The sequence below is a fragment of the Mustela nivalis genome, assembly GCF_964662115.1.
Source record: "Mustela nivalis genome assembly, chromosome: 11".
Lineage (NCBI taxonomy): Eukaryota > Metazoa > Chordata > Mammalia > Carnivora > Mustelidae > Mustela > Mustela nivalis.
This window is the reverse complement of record NC_139030.1, coordinates 56,922,026-56,938,128: the sequence shown is the minus strand read 5'-3', so window position 1 is coordinate 56,938,128 and position 16,103 is coordinate 56,922,026. Positions and strand designations below refer to the sequence as shown.

General features: G+C 35.6%; 1 protein-coding gene across 20 annotated transcripts in view; it reads left to right on the top strand.

Annotated features, from left to right (window-relative positions):
• Window positions 1–16,103, top strand: part of TANK (TRAF family member associated NFKB activator) — an 87,982-nt gene that overhangs the window by 54,109 nt on the left and 17,770 nt on the right. For all 20 annotated transcript variants that reach the window (XR_014300670.1, XR_014300671.1, XR_014300672.1 and 17 more), the window contains one exon: window positions 502–620. Coding sequence is in view for 15 of the 20 variants with exons in the window: in XM_082691280.1 (XP_082547406.1) it covers window positions 502–620 (119 nt within the window). In the remaining 5 variants the exon portion in view is untranslated. The remainder of the gene's footprint in view (window positions 1–501; window positions 621–16,103) is intronic.

The following is a 16,103-nucleotide window of genomic DNA, read 5'->3' as shown; positions in this document are numbered from 1 at the left end:
ATATGTATAGAAAAAGGAAAACTGGGATAAAATACAGACCAAAATGTTAATAGGAATAATTCACAGGTCATAAAAGTGGTAGGCAGCTTTTATTTATTTATTTTTGCCATGTCTGCCCATTCTAATTTTCCTAGAGTAAGTATGGGGTAGTTATGCAAATAATTATCTTAAACAAGGGATACATACCTGGAAATATGGCTTATTAAAAGTTTAATTGCTATTGTTGATACTAAGTTGCAAAGACTTAGAAAGATTTAGAAAACTAAATTCTCGGTATTTTTTAACACCGCTTATTTTGGGAGTGGGAGTTCTGTGTATTTAGTGGGAATGAAAAAAATCTAAATGGGAATATTTAAATTGTCAAAGTAATTTTCTAAAGATTTTTGAAGCTCATAGTTTAAAATCTCTTTAAAATTAGGGTTTTTGGTTTGTTTTTATTTTTCCAGGTGCTACCAAAGACAGGGGTTCTCTACTTATATCCAAGAGGTTTTTGTCTTGCAGATAACAGTTTTGGCAATGTTCCCCTGCTTGAAGACAGTGAAGCAAGGAAGAATAATTTGACTCTTGAGCAGCCACATGATAAAGTAAAATCAGGAATACCAAGAGAAAAAGAATTAAAGGTAGACTGCATTGCTGGTTTATTCCCTAAAGGAAATAAGAAATGAGAAATCAGGTTCCACAGATTTCCTGAATTATTCAGTCAGTATTCTGTCAAATTTGGGTGGGCAGAAACAGGGGAGAAGGTGGACAAGATCTTTCCAATCCTAACATTACTTCTGCAAAAAGCAACATTCAGATGCCAATACATAATGCATCTTGTTTTATTTTCCTGAGGTAGATCCATAATTAGAATTTATTTTTATTTATTTATTTTTTAAGATTTTATTTATTTGACAGAGAGATCACAAGCAGGCAGAAAGGCAGACAGAGAGAGAGAGGGAAGCAGGCTCCCTGCTGAGCAGAGAGCCCGATGCAAGGCTCGATCCCAGGACCCGGAGATCATGACCTGAGCCGAAGGCAGCAGCTTAACCCACTGAGCCACCCAGGCACCCCCACAATCGGAATTTAAACAGAAATTCTGTTTATACACAAACAAATGACTTACAATGTTTCTAAATAGAAGCACTATTTCCAAGTAAAATAAAGGCTTAGGTTTGTTTCATGTTTCCTGGTATTTTCTTTTCTGTATCATAGGCATTTAACTAAAGGTAGATAGTAAGGCATAGATGATTCTGAGTTAGAAACAACACTGGTTTTTTTCTTCAATTGCTTATGCTTAATTTTTTTTAAATATCCACCTAACCAGTTTAAGCAAAAAGAAACAGTATAACAGGAACATTCTATATCTGCAAGGAGATATATAGAAGATGTTCAAGCTACATTACTTAGAAACACAGCTTAAACATCCATCAGTAGCAGAATAACACCTTTATGAGAAACACTTTAGAAAAATTAAAATTAACTAAATATGTATTAGTATGCCTAGATTTCAGAAACAGTGCTGAATAAAAAGTAGAAATTATAAAATGATAAAATGGGAATAATTTATGTAAATTTTTTGAAATACAAAATGACATTATTTATAAAAACTTAAGTATGTAGTTGAAGTGTAGAAACATGGAAAGTAAAGTTACACCACTTTTTTAGAAAAATGATCACCTCTACAATTGGAGAAAGAAGAGTGTGATTCTGGAAGGGAATAAAGTGGGCTTCAGTTTTATCTACAACTTTTTTTTTCTTTTCTTTTCTTTTTTTTTTTTTGAGAAAAGAGCTGAAGCAAAATGTTAACACTTGTTAAATCAAGGTAGTAGACATACAGATGCATTTTTCTCCCTCTTTTTATGAATCATTGAAATGTTATGTTTAAAAAGGAATTTTTTTAATGAGTTAGGTTTTAGTAGCATGAAACCACTTTTGAATAAAATAAGATCTCCCAGTATATGAGGATTCTTAACATCTGCAAGACCAAGTAAGTCAAGAATGCTCTGTTTATTTCTTTTCTTCTAGGTAAGGTAGAAGATTTTAGTTTTGCGTGCCAAGATTATTCAATTACCAGGCCCATAACTAAGACTATCTTAACTTGTTTTCATTTAACATCAAATATATCTAGATACATTTCTCTGTATAAAAATTTTAGAATGGGAAGTTCTCTAAAGTATCTCCTGTTTCTATTTTTTTTTTTAAATCATTCTTGTTTTTTTATTTGGATCATTCATCTCTCCCCCTCCCCTTTGCAGTTTCCATTTATCTGAAAATGCTGATAAACACAAGAAACCCTGGCACTGGAATATGTTTAGGTTTATTTTGCAAAAATAAGATTCAGAAACAGTGACTTCTGACTTCTGAAATGCAATTTTATGATTGGGTCTATTATAGTATATTACAAAATAATTGAACTACTGTACAATGGCAACTTACAAATTTAGTGCTTAAGTAAACTATCATTCTACTTCCCTGTTTCAGGGACTTCTAAATATTATTTACCATTTACCATTAATCTTCATTCAAAATTCCTATATTCCAATTATAATATTTCTTTGAAGATTATTATCTAGCATCTCTAGTTCAAAATATAGAGAAGGTATTTTTGAAAAGATTAGTCTTGCTTAAAACAAATGGGATGATGTAAAAGGCTCTTAGATATGTTAATAATTTCATTTATTTTCTATTTGGTTAATTTGTCATTGCTTATGAAAGCTTTAGAGTTTATTTTTCAGTCAGTAAGCATTGACTTCAACAGAATTCTTTTTTAAAATACATTTGCTTTATTTTTATAAGATATCTTTTGTTTGTAAAATATATTTCTAGACACCTGGGCTAACGTTAAATATAAGTAACAGAAATTATGTCAGACATGACTTATTTCTAAAGAAATAATGTTGCATCAATTGTAACTTTAATTTGTAGACAGACAATAGAGGGAAAAAAAGTTCCAAGTAAGAAATAAATCTAAGTTCAGTGAGTTCTCATAATGATCTTTACTAGTGAGAGAAACATTTATCTGACAGCCACATATTTAATACTTTGAATAACTCATCAACTCAGTCTTCTTATACTGTAACCATTTAATAAAAATAAAAATTAACTGTCTTGTGTTTCAGCTTTCTTAATCTTTATATATCTGGAGCCAAACTGCTCATGAGCACTAAATATATAACAAATTAAAAAGAAGAGTAAATATATTCTAAAAGAATGAATAAATTGGATTTATTGAATATTTGAGAGCTGGCTGTATATTGTAAAGTTATGCTTCATTTAGAAAAATACTGCCTAATTAGGTAATTGAAATTAAAATCTTTTCAACTGGCATATATATTGATCTATACATACTGAGTTATAATTAAATTTAATTTTAGTTAATACAAGGGAAATCCGTTCTTAAAGAACTTCAATTTGGGATACATCAGGGTTTTTCCAAAATGAGGAAATATATTGGTTATCAGTTGTGATTTTATAAAAGTATTTCTCTCCATATAAAGACTGCAAGACTGGGATGCCTGGGTGGCTCAGTCAGTTAAGTGGCTGCCTTCGGCCCAGGTCATGATCCCAGCGTGCTGGGATCGAGCCCCACATCAGGCTTCTTGCTTGGCAGGGAGCCTACTTCTCCCTCTACCACTGCCTGCCATTCTGCCTGCCTGTGCTCTCTCTCTCTCTTTCTCATAATTAAACAAAATATTTAAAAAAAAAAAACTGCAAGGCATGATGCAGAAATGGCTAAGATAAAGGTATAGTTCATTTTTTTTCCATTTTCAGTATACTTTTATAGTATAGGTCTTCTTAGAAACTGAATGATTTCCAGAAATCACATTCCCAATCAGTTGGCCTAGCCTCTGTAATGAATTACTAAGTTAATAGATAGGCTTTGAACCAATAACACAAAGTTACTAATCACCCACAGTCATTTCCTTCAGTTTTGTGAGTGGTTTGAGGATTTGTTTTCTTTAAACTATATATTTTGTTCAGGATTTGGTTAGGATATTTCACAGGGGAAAGACCCTTTGACATTATGGTGAATACCAATTTTGAGTGCCTTGGCAAATGAGACAAAGAATGGAGGAAAGGGGTATATTGAGGAGAAAGAAGCTCTTTTAGAAAATTTTATTTGGGAAACATGAAATTTATAGTTTAACCTCTGTTCATGGTGTTCAGAGCATGCAAGGGTCCTTTGACTTCTCAAAGGACATAAAGAAGTCAAGGGGTGCCTGGGTGGTTCAGTCAGTTAGGCGTCGGGCTCTTGATTTTGGCTCAGGTCATGATCTCAGGTTTGTGAGATCAAGCTCTGCATAGTGCTCCATCCTCAGCGGGGAGTCTGCTTGAAATCATCTCTCCACCCCACCAGTGCCCAGCCATGCACATACACATGGGTGCTCTTTCTAAAAATAAATCTTTAAAAAAAGGAAAAAAGTCAAGACAGCAGAGCCTGTATAATTGAATGACCCTTAGTACTCTGTTTATATGTTCAGAGCGTTAGGAGAACATTTAACGAAAACCTGAGTTTCACTTCTTTTTTTTTTTTTTTTTTTTTTTGGCGGGGTTGGGGGAGGGGAGCAGAGGGCGAGAGAGAACCCCAAGCAGGCTCCATGCCCAGTGCAGAGCCTGACACTGGGCTCAGTCCTACATCCTGAGATCACAACCCTAAGCAGCACCAGGAGTTGAACACTTATCCAACTGAGCCACCCAGGTTCCCCTGAGTTGCACTTCTTGTACGCCACCATAGTTTGCACGGTCTTTATTGATGAGACATTATTTTGGTGAAGGGTCATTGCATCATCCATCATACAATAAAGGACCCCAAATTTTACCCCCAAACTTAACCAGCTTAAAACAACAAATATTATTATCTCAACGGCCTGTGGGTCAGAAATTTGAGAGTCACTTAGCTAGATGGTTCTAGTTCAAGATCTCAGGACATGGGCAAGGGGTTCAGTCATCTAAAGGGTTGGTGTTGTTGAAGGACCCACTTCCAAGATGGCTCACTGACATGACTGTTGGCAGGAGACTTCTCCCTGTGGATCTTTCCTCACAACCTGGTCAATAACTTCTTCAAAGTAAAAAAGTAAGAGATCCAAGAGTGCAAGAAGGAAACCTCAGTGCTTTCTATGATTTAGTCTCTAATAATCACCTACCTTTTCTTCACTTTATTCTGCTCAGTAGAAATAAGCTAAGAGATGCTCCAGAGGCAAGGAAATAAGCTCCTCTTCTTGAAAGGAAGAGTACCAGAGATTTTGTAGATGTATTTTAAAAGTATCATGGGATTGTAGATTGTGGTATACAGAAGAGGGTACCAAAGAGCACGGGTGTGGGGTGTAATATTTAATTCATATGATAAAAACTAGTGAAAAAAAGTAGAGGACCTTGGCAGAATTTAATAGTAAATTCAACTTCCTGAATCCTATCACTGTTAATCTCAGAAGAAAAAAAATACCATAGCTTCTCCTCTTAAGAACAATTTCAAAAATTCTAAACATGAATGTAGACTTTCCAGAGAATAGCTGAGCGGTGTTATAAAGAACCAAGAAACTATTGCCTGTTGTTACTCTTTTCTCGTAGCCAATTTTAAAAATTGAAAATATGGGAGCACCTGCGTGTGCTTCAGCTCAGGTCATGATCCCAGGGTCCTTGGATCGAGCCCTGCGTTGGGCTCTGTTCTGCAGGGAGCCTGCTTTCCCCCCACCCTCTGCCTGCCTCTCTGCCTACTTGTGATCTCTGTCTGTCAAATAAATAAGTAAAATATTTTTAAAATTTTTTGAGAATATGTAGGAAATCAAATAACACAAAAATATACATACTTATTCTTCACAAAACTACTGTCTGTTATTTGTAGAACACTATTGTCAAACATAGTATCATGTCATGAGAGCAGTTATTTAAATAACAAATTGTCTGTCTTAATGTAAATATAAATTGGTATTGTTTAATTTACTTTTTTTAAAAGCCAGGATTGTAATACACTGGGTCACTTTTAAGATCTTGGAAATAAGAGATTTCTGTAATTCTGCTTCTGGAAAGCACTTCAGTTGCCAAACTAAATACTGTTCTAGCTGCCCAGGGTTTAACAAATATTGTTTTGCTCTCATCTTTCGATCCTATTTTTTATTTTTGTGGAAGTTACACAAAAGTCTGGATTAGAGTATTTGGATGCAAGAAAATATGTAGAGAGCAATAATATAGAATACATAGAAGAATTCGGTAATAGTGGTAAATTCTCTTCACTCATTCATTTACTGCACTGCATGTGTACCTGACATTGCAAGCCACTGGAAGAACAAAGATACTGTCTCTGCCACCTGGCTTAAAGTCTTGATTTAGTTAAAAAAAAAAAAAAAATGGCATTACTGATTGTTGTAAAGTCATTTCAGAGTTGAGGATCCAGGATACAAAGTATAGTGTGAGTTTATTTGAACTTCTAACTATTTTAAATAGAGCTCATGTGTTTATGTGTCCAAAGAGCTGATTTTTGCTTTACTTTTGATTTTCTGCATATATATCTAGTTTATTCTTTATACATGTCTTTTTTCATCTGACTTACATGCTTGAAACCAAAGTATAAAAATACAGAGAATGCAGTTGTTACTGAAAGATGCCAGTTAGTTGGCACATTTCTAATGTTACCTGTCATTATGATTAGGTCAGTGGATATGGTGGCTTTGAGGAGCCCAAAGATTTTGTGGGTCTAGAAGAGTGAAACAGTGATGGAGCTGTGGAGCTGCCATCAGTGCTAACAGTAAGGAAATCACATGCACTGTACCTGGCAATTCTAGTATATACAGAGGCTCTGTCATGTTTGAAGAAAGATGATGTCTAAAAATTCACTTGTCAGTCATTTAGGCAAGAAGTGTTTTAACTCCTCCTATTTGCCTAGTCTTGCTAGTCACAGACAGAAATGCCAAAAAAAGAGTAAGACAAGATCCACCTCCTTTAAGGAACTGTATAACCTAGTTGGCGAAACAAGGATTTGGAGACGTTAAGCAATAGCAAACATTATAAGACAATGAGAAGTCTTAATTATATGATAAAATGAAACATTATAATTTTATGGTACAGATAAAACATGTAGGACCTTAATTTAAAAATAAAAATTCCTGGTGAGCTGAAGATAGGCTTGCAGGGACTCAACATTTAGTTCAAGTAGAGAAAGGAAAACATATTCTTAAATGTGTATTTTTGGTAATCTATGGAGATATGTAGATTTTCTGCAAGATTTTAATGGAAAAAAATTTCTAGGCAAGAATCAAAATTATTACAGGCCACTTCGAAGAACATTATGTAAACTGAAAGCTGAGGTGACGGGCTGATTCAGTCAGTAGAGCATGTGATCCTTGATTTGGGGGTCATGAGTTCAAGCCCCATTTGGGTGCCAAATTACATACATAGATACATACGTATATACATATATACATAAATTAACTAAGTTAGCTAAAACTGGGATTTTGAAAGAGCATTTCATTTACTATAACCTTTTTAAAATGACATAATCATGACTACAGAAGACAGAATGCTTCCCACCATTTTGTTACTTTATTCTATCGATGGTACTTCAGTGAGAGACATTTGCTGTATTACTCTAGTTGTGTGTATGACAGTTTCAGCAGGCAGGTTATGAACTTTAACCCTGCTTTACTCTCTGGACTTCTGTAACTTATAAAATCCTAGCTTCACAAGTCTACATCTTGGATAGTATCCCCATCCTTGAACTGTTCATTTGTTATATACACCGGATTTCAGATGCAGTGCCCACTTAGGATCTCTCTGAGTTTAGGCCACCTATAGTTTCTCTTTTCTATTGCAAGTCTCTTAAACTATATTTGTCAAGTGGCCATATATTGTCCAAGTACTTGGTTTTATATGCATTATAAAAGCTTTATAATAGACCATTGTGATTATGAATACCTTGATAGATGTTAATGTCAGTACATACAGCAATTTTTGTGAAAATGCAGCTGATAAAGCCTCCCATCTATAATTTTTAAATACTGCTCTAACAACAAAACCATAACATGAAACCAGTTAGGCTTTGCAAGAAGAGCTCTTAAAATGGAACTCACAGCCTTTCCCCACTACCTTTAGCAGGTTAATATCTGCAGCCATTAATAATTTGGTTGGGTTGTTTGATTTCTTTTTTTTTTAGCTAAAAGGTATATAGAAACCTTTTCAGATTTTTCTTCTTCATATAGATACTGTTCTGTTGAAATACCTTATTTTGGGGCATAAGCATCTGACTGTTGATCTCAGCTCAGGTCTTGATCTCAGGGTCACCCTGAGTTCACCCCCCGTGTTGGGTCCCACCCTGCGTGTGGAGCCTACTTAAAAACAACAACACCTGCTTTACCTTACATATATTTGTTGCTCAGGCAGACACTGCTGTATTTAGAAATTTCTATTTTAGTCCATTAAAAACTGCAAGACCCGTCTGTATCATGTACTGAACTGATTTAAAATGAATCTACATGTTTATTTAAAAAATAGATTGTCATATGTTTTTCATCATTTGACTAAAAGTTAGAAATCAGACCATTAGTCAAGATATGTAGTAACTATCAAATGATTTCTGTGGCGAAGTCAAATTTGGCTTACATCACCTGAACAGAGTACCTTTTCTAAGAGAGGAACTTGAAATAAATTCATTTATGTTATATTACTCACCTTGGTTAAAAAAGAGTTCCTGTATTCTTTTGATGATCAGTTCTCTCTTTTCATCATCTTTTATTAGATAGAAGTAGTGATTATACCATCTATACAATGGCACATGGCAGCTTAAGGTGGGGCTTACGTAGGATCAGAGAAAATGTGTGTGAGCACCCTACTCTGCCTTCTCGGTGAGAGCTAATGTCCTAGTCCCCCTAGTTTTGTTATTAGAGACTGGATTGAATGTGCCTTCTTTTAATGTGTAATACTTCTGTATGACTTTTCTTTGGAGACTGGTCTTTGTTTGCAGACCCTCTGGTAGAATAATAATTGGAAGGAAGAAAAACTATCCTCAGCCAGTTCATTCATTAAAGTTCAGAGTTTTTTCTCAAGTATAATAAATATATCAGAGACTTAAGCAAAAAAAAATATGTTGATATCGAAGCATTTTAATATTTACTTTGAAATTTCTGTGGCAGAAATTTTTATTGTTTCCAAATCTGAATTTTTTTTTAAGATTTATTCATTTATTATTTTAGAGAGCGTGCACAGCAGGGAGGGGCAGAGGGAGAGGGCAAGAGAGAATCTCAAGCAGACTCCCCCTGAATGTGGAGCCTGATCCCATAACCCTGAGATCATGACCCAAGCCAAAATCAAGAGTTGGATGCTTAATTGAGTGGGCCACCCAGGTACCCCTCCAAATCTGAATTGTTAATCCAGCCTAGCCCTTTCCTGTTCTGGGCCTCTGTTTTTTAATTCAATATGTCATTTTAGGATTTTTGTTTTTATAATAATGGAAGTAATTTTTGAGGAAAGGAAAAAGATGAGAAATGGCTTATCACTTTTTAAATTTTCTTCCTGGGCTTTTCAGCAAATTTGATTATTTCTAGTGATGGCTTTTCTCTGCTTCCTTCCCCCTTCCCCCTTTTAAGCCCTTTCCTCACATTTCCCATTTTTCTTTTTTCTGCTCTTCTCTAGACACCACAAAACAGAGTTCATATACTCTGCTCAGCCATGATTTTTCTTGACCCAATCATGAAATTCTGTTCTGTCAGCCTTAGTAGGTTAGTACTAGCCTCCCCATACAGTCTAGTTTTCTCTTACATTATAATGTGTTGTCCTAAAAATCTCAAAATTTGTTTTGAAAACATTTGTTTTTCAGCATTATGAAATGCCTTTACATTTGATCTGTTATCTGTTGTTTTGTTTTTTGGTTGAATTATGTGGAATCTAGTTTCATACAGATACGTAATTGGGAAAGGGAAGAATATTTTAATAACCTTTTTAGAAATTGCAGCTATTCTCTTTTGATACCATGCCAAAATTCAGTAAGTCGTAGTCTGTTAATTGTTAATTGCAATATAAAAGCTGAAACCAGTGAACTTTTCTACTGCTTTAAAAGCCAGTGGTCTGTTTGTACTTTAGATCTTTAACCTATGTGATTTTGTAGCATCATGAATTGGTTATTTGGAGAATATTGGAGCTATGCAGATCTTACAAATATTGACTATGATATAATGCTTAAAAATCATATTTAATATCATACTGATATCATCATAAAAGTATTTTAAGGATTGGGCCATTGTCAAGCTTACTGTAACAGGTATACATTCCCCAAGCTTTTAATTTTCACTTGGAAACTTAAATTTTTTTCATAGACAACAAATCTTGTCAGTTGTTATTTTGAAAGTGAGAAGCTAACTTCATTTGCTTTTGAGAATGTCTGAATAACCATAGCTTACATGTCAGTCATTTTTTTCAAGTGAAAATGGCATTCCATTAAAAAAGTGACTAGTTCAGCTTGCAACTCAAACAGTTGAACCAGTGCTAGTCCCCAAGACAACCTTTGTACTTTGGTATGAACAAAATTTGTCTGTATTTCCTGTTTTATCTCACACAGTATTTAAAAGCTAATAACTCGGGATCAAAATTTAGTAAAATTAATAATTTTTACTGTCGAATCAAGAAGAAAGCTTAGGACCCCCCCCCCCCCAGGGATCCTTTTTTTTACTGAATGTGTGGCATTGAAGAGTACAGTGACTCCAGTTTAGTTCCATGGCCTCAATCATACTCAGGTGCCTGCAGTTTCACTCACTGGCACTTTCACTCACTGTTGTTTGTGCGTCATTAGTATAAAGGCCAACAAAGTAAAAAAGGCAAATAACATCTAATAGTGTTGTAATAAGAGTTGACTCCATGGATTTCAGGGTCAGGGATTTGATCTTCCCCTACTTACTAGCTAATAAGTTAGCCGGTTACTGCTTCAGGGGTGCTCTAAGAAACGAGGCTCCTGAATCAGAGAAAAAGATCTTTATTATACACAGCACAGCAAGCAAGAGCTTTATTATTTGCTTTGGTCCCTCCTGGGGATGGGGAAGGGTAATGCAATGAGACCAAAATGGATGCCTGCATACGCACGAGTTGCATCAAAGGTGAGAAACCCTGAGTTTGGGAGATTTAGCATTTTATAGCAAACAGTCAGCAGCCTGTTCCTTGTCCAAGGGAGACATTATCTTTCAGGTTTACCCCCTGCAAACACAATCCCGAGAACTATCCCACGTAAATAACAGTCAGAGCCTTGTATTCCTGGCATATGCAGCAAAAATGTGCAGGGACACTCAGGTTCTATGTAGATTTCTCTCCCAAAAGTAGATCCCCTGAAAAGATCTCAGGACCCTGAAAAGATCTCTGGGATACTAAGCCATATTTTGGGAACCAGCTTTTACCAGATTTTAATTTTCTGTTAGAAAAATACAGCTTTTTCTCAGTAAGTTACTTCTCCTTTTTTTTTTTTTTTAAGAAGATTTTATTTATTCATTTGACAGACAGAGATCACAAGTAGGCAGAGAAGCCGGCAGAGAGAGAGGAGGAAGCAGGCTCCCTGCTGAGCAGAGAGCCTGATCCAGGACCCTGGGATCATGACCTGAGCCGAAGGCAGAGGCTTTAACCCACTGAGCCACCCAGGCACCCCAGTTACTTTTCCTTCTATTGAAATAATGTCATGCTGTAAGAATACATCTCCTGAGGAATCCTTATTTATGCAAAGAAGTTGTATTGCTTGTTCCTCAGTCCTTTTCACATTTATTAAATAGTTGTTCTACATCTTTATCCTTTATGTTGTTGTTACATAAATTAACCCATTTATTATGGGCTAGCACTGTTTCAAATGGTGGAGCTCCTACTGGTCTTTCAACTATTTCAGTCTGCAGACTTTACGGTGTTAGCAGAAGTGGTGCTATAGGTGCAGGCACCACCATTTTCCCACAGGAACCACAAGGCCAGATCCCCAAAGCTCATCTTTTCACATTGGTTTTGCCGTAGAAGGAGCTAGTATACTTGGCATGCTTGTTTTTTTCAATCTTCACCATTTTCCCAAGGTGGGGCACCAGAACAGGTCCTGTATTTACCAGTGATTCCAACCCTCTTGGTGTGTTCAGCCATGTCGCCACAAACTAGATCTGAGCCTAGAGAGCTATATCCTTAGACTTGAAATCATAGTACTTATATATTGCTCCTGGTTATTTCTCTATTGTATTAAGTCTAGAACAAACTGAATTCCTATTCTAATCTGTTAAAGATAGTGTGGTGCCTGATACATTTCCTGGGGTATCCACAGAGCTCCAGACCTATAAAATGCTACATACTGTGTATTCTTTCTGACAGTTTTTAAAGGCATAAGAATATTATGGGATCTGAAATCAACAGTAAAACAACCATTTAGCTTCATTTAACCACAGAATTTCCAGCTAGCATTTTTCTCAATATTGTATTTTAACAAGCTCTTAATGGGCTTGTAGTCTCCTTAAAGATATTTTACAGAATTTGGTCGGGGAGAGGCATGGAATGCTCACCTAATTTTTCATTTGTACCTAATATGTTATACTTAGGCAGTCCTGCCATGTTATAAACCTAAGTTTTTTTACTGAAAGATTTTTTTCTATCCAAGATGGATATCTTTTGTTTTCTCTCTCCCATTTTGTTTACCTGTAGTGGTGTTGTGATTTTTGTATTGCAACTTAATTTTCATCTTAGTAATTCCCTATCAGATGGGTTTATGCACATTATTTCTACTCCTAATTGTCTGTACTATTTAACATTAGGAACAGTATGCCTCCCTCTACATTGCATCCACATAATGTTGCAGGGGCTCACTCACTTGTCCTTACTCCTATAGTGTGTCATCTGGAATTTACTTCTGCTAGATGGCCAGACAGCTGCAGTAACTCTTCCCTTTCCTTCTTGCTACAGCTGATGAAACATTCTCTTCTCCTCTTGTCTTGAGGACAAAGTGGTAACTTTTTTCCTAAAGCTGAATCTAAAACTCTCTCCTTCCTACTTTTTTTCTATTTCTTTTTGACATGAAGAAGATAATACATCTTGGCATTTTATTGCCCTTTGTCAGACCTACAGTTTTGTTTTGAATTTTACTATTCCAAGAAAGTGTAATCTCACTTTCTTTAAGGTTTTATCTTACCGTAAGATCTTCTGATGCTAAGAACATCCTTGTATTTAAAAAGGAAAATGAAGGTTAGAAGTATGAACCATATTTGAGGAAAAGTAATTAGGTTATGTTTTAAAATTTGGTCTACAGTAGACAACACAAGTGAAAAGGTATTGGATCAAAAGAGATGAGGGATTATAAAGAGAGAAGGAAGGGGTGCCTGGGTGGCTCAGTGGGTTAAAGCCTCTGCCTTCAGTTCAGGTCATGATCCCAGGGTCCTGGGATAGAGCCCCGCATTGGGCTCTCTGCTCAGCAGGGAGCCTGCTTCCTCCCCTTTCTCTCTGCCTGCCTCTCTGCCTACTTGTGATCTCTGTCTTCAAATAAATAAATAAAATCTTTAAAAAATTTTTTTTAATTTAAAAAAATAAATAGGGAAGGGAGGCCTGCAAATATAGACTGTAGAAAATGAAAATTCAGTAAATTTGATGTGACAATGAATGGTAAGAAAAGTATATAATGAGAGAAGAACAGTGTACCCATGTCTGAACCCTAGAGGATGCCCACTTTTCTGTATGGCCTTGGTCAGGGGGCAATGCAAATATCAAAGCTTAAGAAGAAACCTAAATAGTTATACTGGTAGCCCAAAAAAAAATGTTTCAAGGAGGAGGGTATGGTCAGTAGTGTGAATACTGTCAAATCAGCAGTGAACAGAATGACAGCTTTAGGAAAAGCCAATGGATTGGTGATTAAGACTGGAAAATTATGGTGAAAGCTCAGAAAAATGAAGGAATTTTTTAAAAAAGCAAAAAATACCCTTGAGTTTGGGAGTCGGAGCTTCTGTATGAAGAATGAGTACCTAACCAGCTCTCTACAAATAGTATTAACTGTGGCAACATACACAGGAATAACTCCCCAAGAGTAAATTACTGATTTTCTGTAGTTCTGTCCTGAGAGTGGTCATAGTTGCAGTGGCTGAAATTGCAATAGAAAGCCCCACCATCATTCTGCCTGGAAGAAACAGGAAGGAGAATGAGCTCAGAATAAGCATGGTCACCAGAGAGAGTGAAGGAGCCCCAGAGAGGAGAGAGCCAGAGAAGAAAGGACTCAGGCCAAGTCTCTGGATGTACCCTGAGGTCATGGATGTGCAGGGGCAAATAGGAAGCAGTTTGCAGCTAAGGCTTCTAAGACAGAAGTGGTATCTGAATTGTCCTTCATCAGGTTAATTGCCTGCAAAAACATTACCACCCTTGGCACCATGTAGCATAATCTTGCCACAACATATTCACAATGTTCAGAGTACAGCCCAAAGTTATTCAATACATAGAGAGTCCGTTCTGCCCAATTTCAACGGAACACACCAACCCTAAATGGATCTATATAGTGAAATTGTTAGACAAGGGGTTTGAATCAGCTATGATTTAAAACCGTTACTATGCCCAGTCCTCTATCAGGATATTGTTCGGGGAGGGGAGTAGGAAGATAATTGAGGTTTTGAGAAGATGGAATTAATGATAAGATACTCTACATTGTCATGGTTAACTTCTAATAGTAAGTTTGAGAAATAAACAATGAAATTTCAGTTAAGAAACTACTACCAGATTATTTCTAACAACAAGTGAACTGGTTTGGCAGAAATCCAGTAAATCTATCTAGGTTATTTTCAAATGTAAATTTCTACTTGGACATTATTGAGCACAAAAAAAAAAAAAAAAAGGACATACCAAAGGTTTTTTCCCAGGCAAAATTTAAACATCAAAACTTGGCTTATCACTGCTTCTCAGTGAGAAATGTATTTGTTGTATGACAGGTTTTAGAATCTTAAAATTAGTTTGTACTGGTGCGATGTGTAAATGTTACCGTTCTGTATCCACCTCACTGTGCTAACTACTACTGAGCTGCCTTGGCAGCCAAGTCCTATACTTGAGAAGTTAAGAGCCTAGACTAATGTATCTGGGGTTCCACTTGCAGCTACTCCATCTACTGGACTGTAGGCAAATTATTGGACCTCTTCAGAGCCTTATTTTCTATGGCAAACTTTAAAATCAAAGTATCTAATTTACAAGATTATGTGAGTTAAGTTAAATAATAAATGCAAATTGCTTAAATAACAGCTATTTTCATAAAGATATTTTCAGTTCAACCTGGTAATGATATAACATAAAATTTGTAGTTAATATTTGAAGATGATTTTTCCAAGTCAGTTCATTTTAAATCTAGTGTTTGGAGAAGGGGTGGGACCAACTTTTATAAATTGGTCATTTAAGGTATTCATTTTTCTATTTTGCATAAAGAGCCATTCTCACAATTTGATATTTCTTCTTAAGAAAATAAATTCAGAAAGATGTGCAAAAGGAACCTAATGCACAGTTAAGTTTCAAAAGACAGACTGTAGAAAAGTATTAATCTCTCTTAGCTTCAAATTAACTTAATAGAATTGAAATTATAGTCATTGTGACAGTACTGGTAAAGGATTTTAACTTTTTTTTTAAAGAATTTTTTATAGTAGCATTGATAAACCAGAATCCTATGAAGAACTTGGAAGTAATTGGGGTATTTAATTTTATCCTTATATTGTTTATTTTCTTGCTGCTTCCTTCAGAACCCTGGAATGGGTCCCATTTTGCCTTGAAATTGTTCCTGCACTGGCAGTAAGTTTGCCTGGCACACTGTGTCATGCCAAACAGACAAGACTTGTAGGATTTGTGTTCCTCTTGCTTTGCTAGATTTTCAGTAATATTAATGAGGGTGAGAGAACCATGGATTTCACACATCCACGAATTCTTATAAATATAATTTTCTTATTTTTTTTATTTGCCTTTTGTCCTCAAATTTTTTTTACTATGCCTTTATATTCCCATCAAGTCTCTTTTTTGTAATTTTTTGGTCATTCTTTCCACCTTAATCTCTTCCTTGTCTCAGCCCTTTTCTCACTTTCTCCCTGTTTTAGCCATATTCAGTGCTTGACTTTATGCTAACATCTTTGTCTCAGTATATCTAAAACTGTTAAAAAATACTCAACCTCAGTTTCTCCTTTAAC